Source organism: Neophocaena asiaeorientalis, unplaced genomic scaffold (assembly GCF_003031525.2).
Source record: "Neophocaena asiaeorientalis asiaeorientalis breed wild unplaced genomic scaffold, Neophocaena_asiaeorientalis_V1.1 scaffold62, whole genome shotgun sequence".
Classification (NCBI taxonomy): domain Eukaryota; kingdom Metazoa; phylum Chordata; class Mammalia; order Artiodactyla; family Phocoenidae; genus Neophocaena; species Neophocaena asiaeorientalis.
Window position 1 is genome coordinate 7,892,234 of NW_020175191.1, and position 19,204 is coordinate 7,911,437.

The window sequence follows — 19,204 nt, forward strand, 5'->3', positions numbered from 1 at the left end:
GAGGGCCTCTCACTGCTGTGGCCTCTCCCCTTGCGGAGCACAGGCTCCGGATGCGTAGGCTCAGCGGCCATGGCTCACGGGCCCAGCCACTCCGCGGCATGTGGGATCTTCCCGGACCAGGGCACGAACCTGTGTCCCCTGCATCGGCAGGCGGACTCTCAACCACTGCGCCACCAGGGAAGCCCTGTAGTGAGTTTTACTTGGAACTCTATTTTACATTCTTGGTTTTGGGACCAGAACATGCCTCTTTAGGTGAAATCACAGATGCAAAGTTCTGTAGCCTACTAAAGCCAAAGCTCTAAGGGCTGTTCTAATCTCTCACGATGGAGCTACTAAGATTTTGTTTTGATGATTAAATAAGAGAGTGATACAATTTTATGTGTACAGAGCCCCGTAGAGCTTTAAAATTACTTTAAAATATTGCATTATATTAAAATAATATTAGCTATTATTATTGACATGATATGAGCCAAAATCTGTTAAAGCACTTCCCCCAAATCATCTCATTTAATGCTCAATAAGAAGTTGGGGGTTAATTATGGGCTTTCATCGAAGGCATCTGAATGTCTCCAGGTTTAGGAGTATGGGCTGTGCCCTGGAGATGAGGGTCAGAAATACTTTGACTGTTGCTGGCCTTATTATCTCACAAAGTCAAGTTAGTGAAATCTAGCATTATTGTAATTGGGAAACGTCCTGCTCTGGGAAAACTCCAGATGATTGTGTGGGACTGTTTTTCCTCCCATCTGGAGTTTGCATACCTCTCAAGCCAGGGAGAGAATTGTTTATTATAAACGGACGTTGACACCTCGATTCCACCTAGAGAGAGCTCCAGCTTCCCTCCACTCTTTGTGTGCAGTCTAAGTTCTGTACCCAACGCTGGGTGACTTACTACTAGATGATGCTGAATAAGACAAGATACTCATTGAAGTCAGTGAAATTCCCAGCTCCACTTCTGCAGACAGCGGCACTCTCTGATACCCTGGACTCTTGCTCAAATAAATAAGGCCTTTTGTTCTCGTGTTTGTTTCCCCTCCCCACCCCCAAAATAAGGCCTACAGTCTACCTGAACCTGAAAGAGGATTCGGTGATGGCAATCTACTCTCAGGTGTCTATATTCTTGAAAAAGCTCATTTTCTCTGTTATCATCAAAATCTTGGTTAACCAACTGCATTCATGTGGCTTTTGTTGGACTCCTTCTCAGGTGACTGCTTTGTGCCCTCTCTCGATTTCTTTTCTAAAAAAGGGCAAATCATCCAGGACTGCTAAACTCAACCGCAACATCACGAGGAGAGAAACACTTGTCCTCTTTTCTAGGTGCTCCCAACAGTCGAGTGGGAGGTTGAACTGAGCCTCCTAAAATCCGCCCTACCTGCCACCTCCGGTTTATCAACCCATTCTCCCCGGCCGCTTGTGAAGACCTGGGGCCTTTTAATCCAGGCACCGGACTGGGTAGGGAGAGGAGACGGGGGCTGCAGGCGGGAGGGAGGCGGCGCGCAGCGGTACCTAGTGGCGCTGCCAGGCTGCTCCATCCAGAGTACGTGGCACTACCCGTGGAAAGAGGGGGCGGGGATTCAGCTTTCTCCTCCCCAAGCAGAGCTTTGGGACATCCCGCAAGGGCGGAAGGGAGGATCCGTGAGGGAACTGGTGCGCTTTTGGGGTGAAATTTTAGCAGATAAAAGTGGCCTAGCAGAGGTCGCCATCCGTCCTGCTCTCCACTCCGGTACTCACTGCTAGCCAGATCTGTGTTCTACCGCGAGCAGCACTAAGTCGTTTGGGGAAGAGGGGACGCGCTCGCCACCCCGCATGCGCAGAACGAGGAGCCGGCCTCCTGGACTACAGCTCCCAGAGGAGTTTGCCGGTGGCCGCAGGCGCCGAGCCTCTGGCGCCATCTTGAAATCTGATCCTCAATCTCTGAGTTTTTGCGTCAGCCGCGGGCGGCCGCTTGTGGACCGCGAACCCAGCCAGCTGAAAGGGAGGACATTGAGGACACCACGGCTGGTGGGAGAGACAGCTGGAGGAGACATGGCAGGTTCACAGCGCGGCCTGCGCTGATGTCACTCAGCATCCGCCCCCCTGAAGTGTTTCCTCGCCCGCCCCCTCCCCGAGGGGCGGGGCTGACCACTCTGGTACCCAGAGTCCGCGCGCGGGTGGCAGCGAAGCGCCTCTGTAGAGTGGGGACCCCATCGGGCTGTGCCATGCCGGTCGGAGGCTACCGGGGCGGGAGACGGAACGCAACCAAGCGCCAGTGAGTGATCACCGAGCAGCAGCCGCATCAGGGAAGCTCGGCAACCGCAGGAGGGAAGATGAAGGAGATTTGCAGGATCTGTGCCCGGGAGCTGTGCGGAAACCAGCGGCGCTGGATCTTCCACACGACATCCAAGCTCAACCTCCAGGTTCTGCTGTCGCACGTCCTGGGCAAGGATGTCTCCCGGGATGGCAAAGCTGAGTTTGCTTGCAGCAAGTGTGCTTTCATGCTTGATCGGATCTATAGATTCGACACCGTCATTGCCCGGATCGAAGCCCTTTCTATCGAGCGCTTGCAGAAGCTGCTGCTGGAGAAGGACCGCCTCAAGTTCTGCATTGCTAGCATGTATCGGAAGAATAACGATGACACTGGCGCGGAGACCAAGGCAGGGAATGGAACGGTTGACATTTCCGGCTTACCCGATGTAAGATACTCTGCACTGCTCCAGGAGGACTTTGCCTATTCAGGGTTTGAGTGCTGGGTAGAAAATGAGGATCAGACTCAGGAGCTACACAGCTGTCATGCTTCGGAAGGCCCCGGAAACCGACCCAGGAGATGCCGTGGTTGTGCAGCTTTGCGGGTTGCTGATTCAGACTATGAAGCCATTTGTAAGGTGCCTCGAAAAGTGGCAAAAAGTATCTCGTATGGCCCTTCTACCAGGTGGTCCACCAGCATTTGCACTGAAGAACCAGCATTGTCTGAGGTTGGGCCACCGGATTTACCAAGTGTGAAGGTACCCCCAGATGGAGAAAGCATGGAAGAAGGGACACCGGGATCCTCTGTGGAATCTTTGGATGCAAGTGTCCAGGCTAGTCCTCCACAGCAAAAGGAAGAGGAACCTGAGAGAAGTTCAAAGGAACTTGTAAAATGTGACTGTTGTTCAGATGAACAGGCCCCACAGCATATGTGTAACCACAAGCTGGAGCTAGCTCTTAGCATGATTAAAGGTCTTGATTATAAGCCCATCCAGAGCCCCCGAGGGAGCAAGCTTCCTATTCCAGTGAAATCCAGCCCACCTGGAACCAGGCCTGGCCATATCATGACAGATGGAGTTAGTTCTGGTTTCCTTAACAGGTCTTTGAAACCCCTTTACAAGACATCCGTGAGTTATCCCTTGGAGATTTCAGACCTCCAGGAGCTGTGGGATGATCTCTGTGAAGATTATTTGCCACTTCGGGTCCAGGTATACAAAATGGCTGCATAGTGCCTTTCTGATTGAAGTTAGCTGGCCTCAGGCTTCACATGATTTCTGTCTAGGTGAAGGTTAATAATATTCTAGACTTGAGAAAATTAATCATTGAGCCCATTTGTGTCCCCTTTAGTAAATGTGATTCATTCAAATAATTTGTTTTTCACAATCCTCTTTATAAGATTATCTATTGGCTGTCCCATTAATTATCAAAGTTGCACACCTTTTAAGACAAAAAGAGAAAGATTTCTAATTCACCTTTACCCTATAAAAAGCATTTAATCTTATTTCTGGCACTAGAACTCTTTCCTCTTACTTCCTTTTTCTATCCCCTACCCCCTTCTTTTTTTATTTTCATTTTTAGATTTATGAATGTTTCTCCTATTCTGTAAGGGAGTTAGTTCTGCTATTTAGCCCTCCCTAGAGCATTAAGCCTTTCATCGCACGTGTGCCTCAGACTGGTTAGAGCTTAGGGTAAAGGTTTGGGGAAAAACCTATTAATCCACCAAAGTATTGTAACATCTGGGCAATATTTAAAATAAATTAAGAGGTCATTTGAGGACTAACGATGACTCGTTCATAAAACAGACTTGGGAAGTCAAGTATCGTCATTTAAAATGTTATGGCAAAAACTCTTTACAGCCAGTTTGTATACTGAGCTCTGTTTGAAGAAGTTTGATATTAAGTAGGGATTCATCCATTATCGGATGATAGGAGAGTTTTATCTGTTGTACTCATGAATTTCTTAATGACTGGAAGATGACAGTTGATCTTAATCTGAGCTGTTCATGTCTGCCCAGCTGATTTCATACCAACCTTTTAAATTCAGCTACTAGTACAGGGACCTGACAGATGCTATTTTGTTTCTACAGCAACAGTAAATGCTAGGTTCAATTAATTTTGTGAAACATCTGGCATGTCCTACTTGATACAGATTCTCTAGTGATACCATTACAAAGGTGGACAATCTAGAAGGCATTTTTGGAAAGCTTGCTACCAGTCAGCATCATCCCAGAAACTTAGAGCTTCTAAATGAAATTGTTGATTGTCACTTGAAATTTTAAAAAAATAGTTCCATTATGTATAATATTTGCATCTCAATTAGAAACAGGAAATGGGAGAAATATTTTTGAATTTGCACAAAAGTGTCAGAAGTAGCATATATTAAAGCGTTACATAAAAGTATGACTATCCAAAAGTTTAAAACATGTTTTCGTTTGTATAAAATGTTTAGTATGCCTAACGCTTGTGTACTTTTCTTTTGCTTCCTTTTCTTTCATTGAGCTTTGCAGCTAAATTTGGGCTTTACAATACGGTATTTCTGTGAGCAGACATAGATGTCGCAAATTAAACAGTGTTTTCATATTAGGATCTAAAAATAGTTTGGACAGGCTGGATGGGAAATAACCTTTTTTCCCCCCTTTCAAATATGGCCAATATTGTAGAAAGGTGAAGACTTAGAAAATTACAGGTAAAACAAGAGGAGTTTTTTCTTCATATTAAATTAAAAATACTGTCTTGGCGCCTGGGCTCAAAAAATTTTGGAGCTGGGAAGGAGCTTAAAGATCATCTCACGCAGTCTCTCAATTTAGAGATATGGAAAGCTCATGGTTTAAATAACTTAGCCCAGGCAGAGCCAAAGATTCCTAACCATTCTCAGCCAAGACCTTTTTATTCTATGTATTAAACCACATTGTCTGATGTACATTGAATTAAATAAATACTTGTTTTAAGTGCAGGACCTTCTTTCTATACCCTAAGGATTGCGGGAGGATTCTTTAGGAATTCTGTGAAGAAATCTGGCATCCTAATGAGCATCTTTAAAATATGGTAACTGTACCTTTAGGTCAAGTCCCTTTTCTTCACTAAATTTAGACATCAGAAAAAAATAGACCTTTAACACAGCAGTGTTTGACCTTTCTGCTGTAACCTGGCTTACCGCCTTTACTGTTTGTAGAATAATAAAACATTGAGAGGAGGAAGAAAACATTCAGCTTGAAGAATCATGGCATTTGATTGCTGTGCTGTTTTCTCCAGTAATTAAGAATGTGGAAGGAAATAGATTAATTAGGCTCAAAGTGTTTGTAGATAAAATGTATGTTTTGGATTCTGGATCTACTGTTTAAGTCTTGACTTTTAAGCACCTTAAGGCCTGTTGTGCTTTATGGCAAAAGAAGATCTAAGTGGGACAAAGGCAGACTGATTTTTGTCTGTTTCTGAACAAATGTGGATAGAATAGAAATAAGTGTAAATTGTTTTTGGTAGTTCTCTTTTTAGTCTGTAGAAAGAAAAAACTTGAAAGAAAAAAAAATTCCTTTAGCTAAATTCTGCTACAAGTATGAAGAAAAGCTCTTATCCTAAGAGCGAGATTGTTCTGTAAGGTCATTTTGATTCCTTTGTTTAATCTGGTTACTGTTAAATATCTCCATCAGAATGCCTCCTGGTTGATTTTCTTCTTTTTCTTTCTCTCTTTCCTTCTTTCTTTCTTATATTAAAGAAAAACTGCAACTCCTGCTTACTAATTTTCTGACATTATGCAAACTGATTTATTTGCCTCCTACAGAATTTATGTCTGAAGACCCAAGGTTGTCAAATATCTAAAGAAAGGTTTGAAGCTTTATTCTAGCTGATAATTTCCTTCTTTATTGTCTGGCCCTGAACTACAATAGGAAAGCTGTCATAGAAGGGGCGTGGTCCCTTGGTAAACATTAATTCAGCTCTGGTTCACGTGCAGTTTTCTTTTCTATCTAAATTCAGAGAGTAAGAGACCTTTGCTTCAAGCCTTGCAATGCCAGAGTCTGCTCTTGTATGGCTATGATAAATTTATCCCTCTCTATAGCTTAGCTGTGTAACCCAGATCAGGCCCTTTGGAAGGGGTAAGCATTAGATGCTGGTGAAAGATTAGGCCTTTAATTTTATGCTAGTTGATAGTTCTTGTGTATCCCCTATTGCTAACAATAGGATAGAAAATTATAGTAGTTTGAGCCCTGTGACTTTCTATTATGACTATGAAAGTGTCAAGAAAACTGCTGTTAATCCAGAAGATCTAAATAATTGCCTTTTAGCCTAAAGGTCTTATTTTATGCAACCTTAGGCCTGGAAGCAATTCTCTTTTCTGATGCTGAAAAGCATTTGTCCTGAGTCAAAAGCAACTGAATTTAAAATTATATTATGATTACAACATGATTTTAGAAACTGATAGCATGGAGATTAACACTGATTCAACCAAATCAAGTATTACTGATTTCAGGCTCTACAAAATCTTTCATAGGAGTGGTTGGTTTATGTACTTGATATTTCACAAGATTCATTATGAGCCGTTTACTCAGTGGGACTTTGCTAGGTACTCTTTTGGCAGACTTATCTGAAAGGACATTTTTTTTCTGAGATTTAAAATAATATTATGAATAAAGAAGAAACAAACATCTTCTAGCCTTTAGGTCAATACATTACATTTACCAAATTAGGGGTTTCCTATGATGATTCCTGCCAGGATGGGTTCAGATGAGATCCAGACTCATTATGTACTTTTCTGTGGCATCCTTTGGATTTAAAGTTGATGTTGAAATGCGTAAATTAAACATCTACCTTTTTATCTATTTATCTGGTCTTTTTCTAAGAGAGCCACTGAGAGATTAGAGCAATGGTCTGGCAATTAGGAGACAGGCCTATTTTTGTTAATTTGCTTTTGTTTTTATTGTTCTGTTTACTTTATTAAACAAAAACTTTTGGTCCGTACAATATTCCGGGCATTATGGTAGGCAATGGGTTGATAAAGATGAAAAGGAAGTTACCAACTTAACTGCATTTGGTTTAATTGGATCCTTTTCCTGATTTCCAGTGTAACTTTGGACAAATTACTTATCTAAGTCTCCATTTCCTCAAATGTAAGATAGGATTGGACCAGATGGCTAATTTATAAAGTGTCCTTCACAGCTCTAAGAGATTCTTTGGTTTAAAGTGATTAAATATGACCATTTAAAAGTTGAAGCTATTTAATTCTGCTTGTTATAGTTTGAATTTGAAAAATATCTTGTAATAGATGTTGTTGGAAATTTGTTTTACACCGAGGAAGTAAGAAGGCAAGTTTGGTAGAGAATGTTTTATTGTTAAATAAATGATAAAATTATTTATCAGTCAGAATTGTTGTAAATATCTATTAAAATAGTTACCTCTTCCATGGTGTGACATAATTCACATCGCTTCAGGGCAAGGCTCCCTGTTATACCCACAACAACAGATATCTCAATTTTTTCTAGGAGTCATTATCCTTGCTACTTTTCTCTTTCTCCCTGTCTCACCATCCAGTCCTGTAGACTCTACCTTCAAAACATATCCAAATCTATCCATTTCTCTCTCCCTCCATTACTACCACTATAATCCAAGCCACTATTATCTTTCCCCTGCAGCAGCCTCCTAGCTGGTCTTCCCATTCCTATTGGTGCTCCCAACAATCTGTTCATCACAGAGCAGCTATTTAAAATTCAAATATGATTGATTACTTTTCCGTTAAAAACCCTGCAGTCCATTCTCATTTCAATGAGAATGAAATCCAGCTTCATTACCTCCGATGTAGGTTCTGTACACCAGATCTGGCCCCTCCCTGCCTTTCCACCTCATCATGTATTACCATCCACTTTGCCCAGTATGCTCTAGCCCTGTGCTTTCCAGAAAGGCCGCCACTAGCCCTGTGTGACTTCTGAGCACTTGAAAGTGGCTAGTCCGAAATGAGATATGCTGTGAGTGTGAAGTATGACCTTAATTTTAAAGACTTATTATGGAAAGAATGTAAAGTATCTTGATAATTTCTATATTGAATACATGCTTATGATAATATTTTAGGTATATTGGGTCAAATAAAATGTTTTATTAAAATTAAGTTTACCTATTTATTTTTACTTTAGGCAATGAAGATACTAGAAAATTTTAAATTACATATGTGGCTCATATTATATTTCTCTTGGAAAGTGCTCCTCTAACCATGTAGGCTTTTCTCTTTCCCAGGGGCATATCTACCCGAGGTCTTTTCCATTAGTTGATCCTCTGCCTGGATTATTCTTCTGAATAAGATTATTCTTATTTTGCAGAGCTGGTTCTTTATCATGTAGATCTTAATTTAAATGCTGCCTGATAGAGACCTTCCGCTCATCAACCACTTTAAAGTAACTTAACAACTTTGTCATGCTTTCCTATTTTATAGCATAGGTCTTGTCACTAGCTTATATTTAGTGTATTTCCTTGTTCTTTTATCATTTAGCTCCCCATTCCGAATCCCACAGTGCTTTGCATATTAGGGGGTACTTCATAGATGTTTTAAAAAATGATGAACAGCCCTGGAAGAATAGCAAAGATTTTTCTTCTGAAATCTTTATACTTCCAGTCAGTTGCTGTCAGGAAGGGGTTTAAGGTAAGCTGAAACCCCACTGCCTAGAAGGTGGTAATCAGAGTTTAAACATGTGAGGTAAAGAAAAAATGAATATAGCTGCCTTTTTTCTCTTCCTAATGGATTTGTATTTTCCCTAATGGAAGTGCAGGAGAAAGGGAGTGGGGATAGGCAAGGAGAGAAGAGATGGAATTTAATGCCACAGTAAATTGCTAAAGTTTTATTTTTGTATCTTAGCTCATAATGAATATTAGGTACAGTTCAGTAAGTTTATCTTAGTCTGATCATCCCAAATATAAATAGATTTTTTTTTCACCTGAATCTTTTTGGTGAATCGATATTCCTATAAAACATACCTCCTTCCCAGACCCTATGGATTTTAAAATTTATTTTAATTTTTGTTACTTTTTATCTTGAAATAATTTCAAAGTTAGAGAAGTCATAAGAGAAGTACAAAGAACTCACAGATTCACCAGTTGCTATATGTTGCTACGTTTGCTTTATCACTCTCACTGTTTATAGACACAATTTTTTTATTCCTGAATTATTTGAGAATTAGTTGCAGATATTATGCATCTTTACGCTCAATAAGCATGTATTTCCTAAAGACAAGGACATCTCTTACATAACTACAGTACAATTACCAAAGTTAGGAAATTTAGTATTGATTAAATACTATTATCTAAATGTATGGTCCATATTTGAAATCTACCCATTTTTCCAATAATGTGAATAGGCATGTTGTAAGAAAGATAGTTGAACTATAACTTTTTCTCCCTTAGGGATGGTGTGAGTTTGACCTTTTGAATTCCCTGATTGAAAATAGGATAAAGCAAATATTTGGTCATCATAAGCATTTTTAAAAATCCTCTCTTCTTTTTAATCTCTGAATTACTTGCTTTAACTGAATAGAGAAAGAGAAAGGTGGGGAGGGGAGCTAGAGAGGAAGTGAATCAGTACTCAGAATGCGGAACAGGACTGGCTTCAGGAATTACTGATAAGCCATTCAGCAACGCTGGTTTTCTAAGTCTCTGGCAAAAGATGCCAAAGACATTTGAAGATAAAATTAAACTTTATTGTTGGCTACGCTTAACTTAATCATCTCACTGCTTCTTCCTAGCCCACGACCGAAGAGTTACTCAGACAACCAAAGCTGAATTCAGGTGAGACCGGTACAACTCAGCAGGCTGTATCTGATTCCCATTTGACAGAACTCCAGGAAAAAATCCAGCAAACAGAGGCCACCAACAAGGTATTGGAGATCACAGGGTTTCTTGAGAATGTGACTGGCTCTAGCTGGGTCTGCGTTAACCTCTCTGAGTAGGACCTGGGAGATGGGTACTGTGTATGCCTGGTGCTCTGTGGAATATATTCTTAAAAGTGTAGTTCTTTCCTGTATCTCTCATCAAGATTTTAGCCTGTTCTGCACAGGTCAGAATTTCTGGTGCCTTTTAGGTCTGATAATAAAACTTGAGTGCAATTTTCAACTGTATAAGGCACTGAGACAAGAGGTTCATGCTTTTGATTTTGGTTTAACTTCTTACCCCTTTATAGCCCATGGGTTTTAACATCTACTTAGAAGAAAATTCCCACAATTTGGGACGCTGTGCTCCTGGCTTTGTGTACCCTTGTTGTGTCCTGTCCTGTAGTAGATAGCAGAAGCTCCTTGGTCTTCGTGTAAAAGATCCACAGCGACTCATGTGGACAAGTACCCCCAGTATGGCTGCCGTCATAGAGAAAGCACAGTGCACGAGAATTGAAGCAACTGAGTATTAAAAGAAATATTTCACATTTCCTGCTACTTTCTCTTGCTGATTGACTTAGGACTTTAATGGTTATGCTATGTGGGGAAAAATTAATAAGGTAATATTCCCTAAGAAATCCTTTAAACCTAGATTTGAGGAAGGACTTCATGGTTGCATTTGAGGTTAAAAGAAATCATTGACCTACCAAGCTGTTTTTCTTCGCTGAATTCAGATTCTTCAAGAAAAACTGAATGAAATGAGCTGTGAACTGAAGTCCGCTCAGGAGTCGTCTCAGAAGCAAGATGGTACAATTCAAAACCTCAAGGAAACTCTGAAAAGCAGGGAAAATGAGGTAAAATGTTTGGCAGTCAAGGACCCATGAGGAAACAATTTTTCCCATCAAAGTAGACAAGTATTCTATAATTTGTTGAATTGGATATTGTCAGACTAACAGATCGTAGCCTAGAGAAACTGTAGTGTCATCTAAATTGGAATTTTGGAATAGTCCTGCTTCTAAAATCTGTACAGGCGAGATAACGGAATTTATATTTAGCTTGCTAACATTTTTGGTACTCCCTGTCTTTGTTTTCAGACCGAGGAGTTGTACCAGGTGATCGAAGGTCAAAACGACACAATGGTAAAGCTTCGAGAAATGCTGCACCAAAGTCAGCTTGGACAGCTTCATGTATGTGAGGGTCACCTGGGACGGGAGGCATCACTTGAGGATGTGCCACTCGCAGCCACAGTGTTGATCTTGTTGTTCTTGTCGGCTGCTCAGTGCTTGCCCTCCTTGTGACGATGATTCTCACTCTCTTTTCAGAACTCAGAGGGTACTTCCCCAGCTCAGCAACAGGTGGCTCTGCTTGACCTTCAGAGCGCTTTATTCTGCAGCCAGCTTGAAATACAGAAGCTCCAGAGGGTGGTACGACAAAAAGAACGGCAGCTGGCTGATGCCAGACGATGTGTGCAATTTGTAGAGGCTACAGCACAGGAGAGAGAACAGCAGAAAGAGGCTTCTTGGAAACATAACCAAGTAAATCATTAATCATTTTGTGGCACTGTGTAAATGCAGACTTTGCCCTGATAGTAACTTTTTATAAGGATAGCTTGTGTTGAACCCTTGAGTTACTTACTTAATCTAAGTAATTCAGCTCAACATTTGTTGCCCTTATACCATGTGCCAGGTATTGGGGCTGTGTTCTGGAAATACAAGGGTGGATATCACAGGCTCTATTCCTCTTAAGTTACTTGTAATATAGTATGAAAGACAGTCACGTAAACAGTATTTCAACGTGGTAAATACTGTAGAAGAGGCATATAGGGGTCCTGTAGGAATATATACAAGGGACCGGGGAAGGGAATCAGGAAAGCTTCACAAAGGAGGAGATATCTGAGATTATTCTTGAAGGGTGGGTAAGAGTCAGCGAGACAGAAAAGTGGGAAGAACAGCCAAGTCAGAGGAATGGCATGCACAATTAGTCATGTATATTTTTTTAAATAAAACACATAATTCTTAAATGGTTTCTTGTTAGAGCAAATGCCATCTTTTTTTTTTTTTAAGATTTAAAAGGATAGGTAGGAATGTGTATCCTTGAGTTTACTGTAAAGTAAAGGATCCAGGTTTATGGTAGAACAGAGTCCCACTTAGTACTTACATAGATGTATCATTTTTAAGCCAAAAATAAATATTGAACTGTAATATCAAATGTACATCCTACCCCCATCCACGGTTCCCATGATTTCCCACATCACATTTGACTCGTGTAGTAGTATCTCTGTAGTAATTTTAAGAATGGCACTTTTTGCTACTTTATTTTTTGTTTTCTGTGCTTTGAAAGTTTTAAGGCCTCCATATCTAATGACCATGTGAAAATTTTAGATTGTTTGAAAAGGGAATCTATTTAATTCAGGAGTTGCGAAAAGCCTTGCAGCAGCTACAAGGAGAATTGCAGAGTAAGGGCCAACGGCTTCATACCCTGGAGGCTGAAAAATACAATGAGATTCGCACCCAAGAGCAACACATTCAGCAGCTCAACCACAGTCTGAGTCACAAAGAGCAGCTGCTTCAGGTGAGTCCACAGAATGATTTCAAGTAAAACTGGGTTCCTAGAGCTCGGGAATTTATGTTCATATCATCTCAAAACATTAGTCCACCTGTGTTGAGTACCTGCTACATGTAGAACATTAAGAGGTGGGAATCAGGAGGATTCAGAAGAAATAGAAAGTACAATCCATCAACCAAGATGCTAACCAGCAAGTGTAGGAAACAAGAAATATAGACCTGAAACAGTTAAGCAATAAATATTCAGCAAATAGTTATTACGCACCTCTGTGAGTTAGATACTAGGCTAGGTATGAGGAAAATGAAGAGAAGATGTGTCCACTGCTCCCACTGAAGACCTCTGTATAGAAATTTCCAGAGTTATATAGATGATAAAATGAAAGTTATAGGAAAAAATGGAGCACCAAAGAAGAGACTGATCAGTTCTACCACCTACTCTAAGCTTTAGTCACACCGGATCCCTTATATTTCGCTGAGCATATGATTTTTTCATGGTATGCATATGTTGTGCCGGTTTTTTTCTCTGATAGAGATACCCCACAGCCTCTCGGGAAACTCCTAGTCCTTTAAGACTCAGAGCAAATGTAACCTCTTTTGTGAGAACTTTAGTGACACCTTCAGGCAGAGTTAGGCAATGCAGCCCGTGTTCCCCTAGTAGCTTGCTACATGCGTGTATGTATACACCTGCGTATATGTGATGCAGAATAGTTGACATTCTGTATGTCTGTCATCTCTGCTAAACTGTGTTCCCCTTGAGAGTGATCACATTTTGTTTTTTATCCCGAATCACTAACAAATTCCTTGACAAAGTGTGGAAATTCAGTTAATACTGAATAAATGAATAAAGGAAAATATATTTTGGTCTCATTAGGAATTTCGGGATCTCCTGCAGTATCGAAATAACTCGGACAAAACCCTTGAAGCAAATGAAATGTTGCTTGAGAAGCTTCGGCAAAGAATACAAGATAGAGATGTTGCTCTAGAGGTAGGTACCGTAATTTTGCTTATGATGCTGTGGATTATTTCATCCACGGGGGACTTCAGAAATGTATTTACTTAATTTGCTGCTTTTGGGAGTTGGTTTTGCATTCCTTTATATTTGGAATCTTATTGAATAAGAGTGATCAGAATAGTGACTCTTGTGGAGCTTTGGGATGCTGACTTTGCTTGCAGCGGGCTATAGACGAAAAGTTCTCCAGTCTAGAAGAAAAAGAAAAAGAACTGCGTCAACTTTGTCTTGCCGTGAGAGAGCGAGATCATGACTTAGAGAGATTGCGCGGTATCCTCTCCTCCAATGAAGCTACCATGCAGGTAAGAGCAAAATCTGTCATGACTTGGTATCCCTCTCCCACTTGGATTCTAAACCTGAAACATCACCCCTTCCATCATTTTCTGAAAACCAGGATATTTGCTTTATTAAAAAATATATATACAAAAGCAAACAAAAATAGCAGTCATTAGTTCTGTCGTTATACATAAGGGAGTGAGAAGTTTTAGCACTTCTGCTGTGAACTTTGTGGGAGAGGGCAGTGAATATGGATTTTTATACATAGTTCTAATTTATTTCTAATCCTTGCTAATATTTATATACTTTTATATAAATTTTGCTCAGATGCAGCTATTATATTGTATTTTTCTCATTAATATTATGTACATGTCTGTGTACAGCCACAATCAGAACACTTGTTTCTCTTATTAATATTTACTCTGGGCTATTTTTGTATTAGAGCTTAAATATCTAACCATCTGACACTTCTTGAAGTTCTTCACTTCCTCCAAAGTACTTCATTTAACACATACATTATACTTATCTCTCTACAAACTAGATGAGAGTTTCTAAAAGCAACAAATAGACTAGTATGGCATTGTTAGATTAGATACTACGTTTTTTCCTTTTGCAAAAGAAATTGACAGATAACTTAGGAGATAATGTAAAGGTGGATCAGGTTTCCTGTTTATGCTGAGGAGTGTGGGGTGGCCCTTTGACTTAACGGCTGCTTTCTTTGTGACTGTAGTGTATGGAGAGTCTCCTGAGGGCCAAAGGCCTGGAAGTGGAACAGTTGTCTGCCAGCTGTCAAAACCTCCAATGGCTGAAAGAAGAAATGGAAACGAAATTTAGCCATTGGCAGAAGGAGCAAGAAAGTATCATTCAGCAGCTACAGACATCTCTGCATGACAGGAACAAAGAAGTGGAGGCAAGAATTTAGTTAACTTAAGGGCAGTTGGTTTAGTGATGACATAATCTCAGTCTTGCATTAGGACTCTTGAGGTCTGAGAGGCCGGTGACCCAAGTCTTTAATTCTGTCCTGTCTCTGGGCAGGTCACTGGCTTTCACTGGGACTTTTTTTTCCTATACCTATAAACTCAAGGGGACAATTGTCTTTCTCAAAGAAGTTATGTGAGAATTAATGGGATCTAAAAAATGTACCTACAGTAGAATAGCTAACCTTTGTTATGGTGCTCATGCTGCGTCATGCACTTTCTTAAGAGCTTAATGGATGTCAATTCATTGAATCCTCGCAAATCTATGAGGTACATACTATTATTCCTCTTTGACAGGCAAGGAAACAGACTTCTGAAGTGAAGCAACTTGTCCAAAGTGACATAGCTAGTAAGTGGCAGAGCCAGTGTGCACCCCAGGCGATCTGGCTCCACAGTTTTCACCCCCATGTATTACCTCCAGTGTAGAACTAGCAGCTTCATCACCGTGCTAATAAATACAGTGCTTGTTATCTTTCTCAGCTGATCATTTTGTGTTCCCCCCATAAAGTCAAACGGGAGCAGATAAATGAACCGAGTGCCCATTTATCCGCACCTAACGTTATTATGTGCCCTGAGCATTATAGGGCAAGGACTTATTTTAGAAAACAATATGTAAGTTGCCATTCTAAGTATTTTTTTCTGTATTGTTAGTGTTCATTCACTGAGCATGTATTGACAGTCTTTTATGTGCCAGGCCTATGCTGGATCTGCGGGAACAAAAATGAATAAAACATCATACTTGCTGTCTCTTCTATGATAGATTCTTTTAAGCCCTTTGATATACAGTAGATGGAATTCTTTCCTCCAAAACTTACACTGTCTCTCCTGTATTAGGATCTTAGTGCAACATTGCTCTGCAAACTTGGACCAGGACAGAGTGAGATAGCTGAGGAGCTGTGCCAGCGTCTACAGCGAAAGGAAAGGATGCTGCAGGACCTTCTAAGTGATCGAAACAAACAAGTGGTGGAATATGAAATGGAGATTCAGGGCCTGCTTCAGTCCATGAGCAGCAGGGAGCAGGAGAGCCAAGTAAGGACTAATGCCCAGTCCAGAAGAGTACCACTTAGTGCGTTTATAGTCCGCATTTTACCATCCATTCTGTTAGTTCTTCTCCTTCAGTCTATTAACTAGACTACAGTTTTACATCAGTCATCAGAGTATGAAATATTTCTAGAACACTTTGCATTTGGAGGGTGCCTAAATAATACATGTCCCCACTCATAAAATTCATTATGTACATTTTCTTTTCCTTAATGTTCTGATAATTTTGACAGAAAGGAATATAGGGTTCTGGAGTGTTTTGATTTTGATTCTAAATTATCAAGACTTGAGTGATATTTTGTTTCTAGCCAGGGTATGGGAAAACTTATACTTTACATATTTTCTCTTAATTCATGTAAAATCTGAGTTATTTTAAGAGAGAAAAAAAAGTTTGTGTTTTTTCAAAGGCCATGATGAGAATAAACAATCTCATAGTAATTTCAAAATAATAGTACACAAATATTTCAAAAGTAAATTCTTAACTTACCCTCCTTTTCACGTATCTTTCTCCTAAAGGCTAGAGAAAGTCTAGTATAGTTGACTTGTGCTGCATTTCAGGGACCAGTCACTCAGAATTCTCCCTAGTCAGTTCTCAGAGGGAACTAGATTCTTATCATTTGCCTATGTTATTTGACAATAATATTCTCTAATGCTTCCTTATATTATGGGATGGTTATATTCCACTCATCCAATTCTTAGGCCCACTGCAGTAAATACACATTTTGTTAGATACATGCTGCCATGTGCTGCAGAAATTGCTTCTGGAATAGACCTAACAAGATCATTGTGAATTATTTAAGTCTTTGGCAAGAGGCTAACAAGTCTTTGAGTTTTCTTTTTCACCCCTTTGTAATTTGAAAGAATTAGCCTTATAACACTTAATATACCGCTGGTAGTAAAATAATGGAATCTAGGAGATGCCTGAAATTACAAAAGATTTTCAGTGCAAGAAAAAGTGGAATGATTGTATTCTTCTAAATCTGCTTCTCGAATTTTATATGCAGAAAAATCCCTTGAATAGCTTTTTAAAAACGTAGCCTCAAGAATTTGCATTTCTTACAAGCTTCCAGGTGATGGTGATGCTGCTGGCCCATGAGCCACACTTGGAGGAGCAGTGCTAAAAACAGCACTGCTAGAAAAAGAGTACCAAGCCAGATAGATCATATATATGGCACAAGATGTGTATTATTCACTGTTTTTTCTCATAATTTCACAGAGATTTTTATTAAGGCAAATTAATAATGTACTGTTACCTCTAGGATGGTTATGTCCAAATCCCTAAAGAGTCTGAATTTTACATACTAAAACTGGAAGTTTATTCTTTTATTTCCCTTAGAAGTTATGACAAGAGCTCAGCTTCTTATTTAAAATAGTAGTAATTCTCCCAGAGACAGTCGATGCTATAATATAGCTGATATATTCATCATCTTACACCCTCTTTTAGTCTTAGTTTACTATTTCTAGATTTTCTGATTAAATGCAGACTTTCTATGTGGTAATGGTCACAAAAAAATGTTCTAAATTTTTTCCTTATTGTACCATCCTGTGTCTTAGAAAACTGTGGGATTTGAAATGAAATAAACTGGGTTTGGTGATTTTGAGGTTCAGATTCTCCTGATCATGTGGTCTGATAAAAATGTTTCTGTGTAATTGATTCATTCAATAAATAGGTCTCGAGTACCTATGAATTGAGTGCCTACTATGTGCCAGATGTTGTTCTGGGTGCTTGGGATTCAGCACTGAACAAAACATAGTACTTGCCCTTAGAAAACTTACATCCAGTTGGGGCAGGGCGGGGGGCTGGGGAGAGAGAGAGAGACAATAAATAGATATATTGATTACTGGTAAGTGCATTGTAAAAAGAATTCAGCATGACGGGGGACTTAGGAGTAGAGATGAGATTGCTGTTTTAGATAGGAAACGCAGACTAGGCCAATCTGATAAAGTTGACATTTGGCAAAGACCTTAAGGGAGTGTACCAAACAAATGTTTGGGCAAAGAGCATTCAGGCCAAAGGCACATGAGTAAAGAAAGACGTATGTTACCCAATTCAAACCAGAATCTTAATACCTTAGCCTGATAGTTCTAGCAGAACAAGTTTAGATTATTTTATTTGTAACAGATGTGTTATATTCCGTTTTTCCAATATTGTGCCTATGAGAGACTTTCTTTCCGCTCATTGACTATGGTTTTTCCTATAAAATAAAAGCAAGGAAACTATTTCTTAGGGCCCCACTGGCTTTTCTGAAATGGTTGGCTTTTAACAATGACATCAGAACACAAATTTTTTTTTTATTAGAATATCTCTCTAATGTTATGTGTGATTTCCTTACTAGGCTGCTGCAGAAAAGATGGTACAGGCCCTAATGGAAAGAAATTCAGAATTACAGGCCCTGCGCCAGTATTTAGGAGGGAAAGATTTCATGACGTCCCAGGCACTCATCTCTAACCAACCAGCTGAAGTTACCTCCGTCAGTCCCCATCTTGGAGAGCAGACTGATCAAGTAAGAACCATAGACTTGTATAGATGTTTATGCCAACTGCATTTTCTTTTTATATCTGGGGCATAAGTATGATAATTTTAATATCAAGTTGTGCAAGAATGTTCCAAGTCCTTGTCATTGTGATCATGGTTCCTGTATCTTCCTAAATCCCCCGACTCTTCCAATTTTTAGGGTTCAGTGCCTATACCCTCCAGAGATGATAGCACTTCATTGACTGACAAAGGGGATACTAGCATACCCAGGTCTGCGTTAGGTAAGTATCAAATTTCATTTCACTCAGGAACCTCTGTCTTTCCTTCCTGTAACTCTCTGTTAATAGGTTTGGCCAAGACTCTCTTTCTCTTCCTACCATAATGGAAAAAATAAGTTTGGATTCCACTGAAAGGCTGAAGACATGTGTCTTCTAGGGAGAACTGCCCTTGCCTTATTTTGAATTAAAAGTATTGCTCTGGCTGTACAATTTGACTCAGAGAAACTGCATCCTAATTCTCTTTTTCAGTTAGCTTTGCAGGGATTCAGGAACGCGGGAGGCAGGGTTTCCAAACCTGCACAGCAGGACCACGGGGCTGACCTGTCTCCTGGGTACCTTAAGCAGGCTGAGGCTGCTCACTGTAAATTGACATAACCCACATTACAGTGTTGGGAGGGGTAGGCAGTGCCAAGCTCCCCTCCATCCAAGGGATGGTTATAGGCCTTGAACTCCCTAAAAACAACTGAGCAAAACTCAAATGCGTGCCTTAGAGTCTCTGACTTTCACAGACCAAAAGGTTGGG

General features: G+C 40.2%; 1 protein-coding gene across 3 annotated transcripts in view; it reads left to right on the top strand.

Moving 5' to 3' along the window:
• Positions 1-19,204, top strand: part of PDE4DIP (phosphodiesterase 4D interacting protein) — a 217,252-nt gene that overhangs the window by 125,471 nt on the left and 72,577 nt on the right. For 2 of the 3 annotated variants that reach the window (XM_024764820.1, XM_024764821.1), the window contains exons 1-12: positions 2,304-3,428; positions 9,938-10,069; positions 10,795-10,914; positions 11,155-11,247; positions 11,383-11,595; positions 12,473-12,631; positions 13,496-13,609; positions 13,798-13,935; positions 14,640-14,819; positions 15,721-15,915; positions 18,264-18,431; positions 18,603-18,684. In XM_024764820.1, coding sequence (XP_024620588.1) covers positions 2,304-3,428; positions 9,938-10,069; positions 10,795-10,914; positions 11,155-11,247; positions 11,383-11,595; positions 12,473-12,631; positions 13,496-13,609; positions 13,798-13,935; positions 14,640-14,819; positions 15,721-15,915; positions 18,264-18,431; positions 18,603-18,684 — 2,719 coding nt within the window. Of the gene's footprint in view, positions 1-2,303; positions 3,429-9,937; positions 10,070-10,794; positions 10,915-11,154; positions 11,248-11,382; positions 11,596-12,472; positions 12,632-13,495; positions 13,610-13,797; positions 13,936-14,639; positions 14,820-15,720; positions 15,916-18,263; positions 18,432-18,602; positions 18,685-19,204 lie in introns of those variants that run through there. The other variant, XM_024764823.1, reaches the window with a different exon arrangement.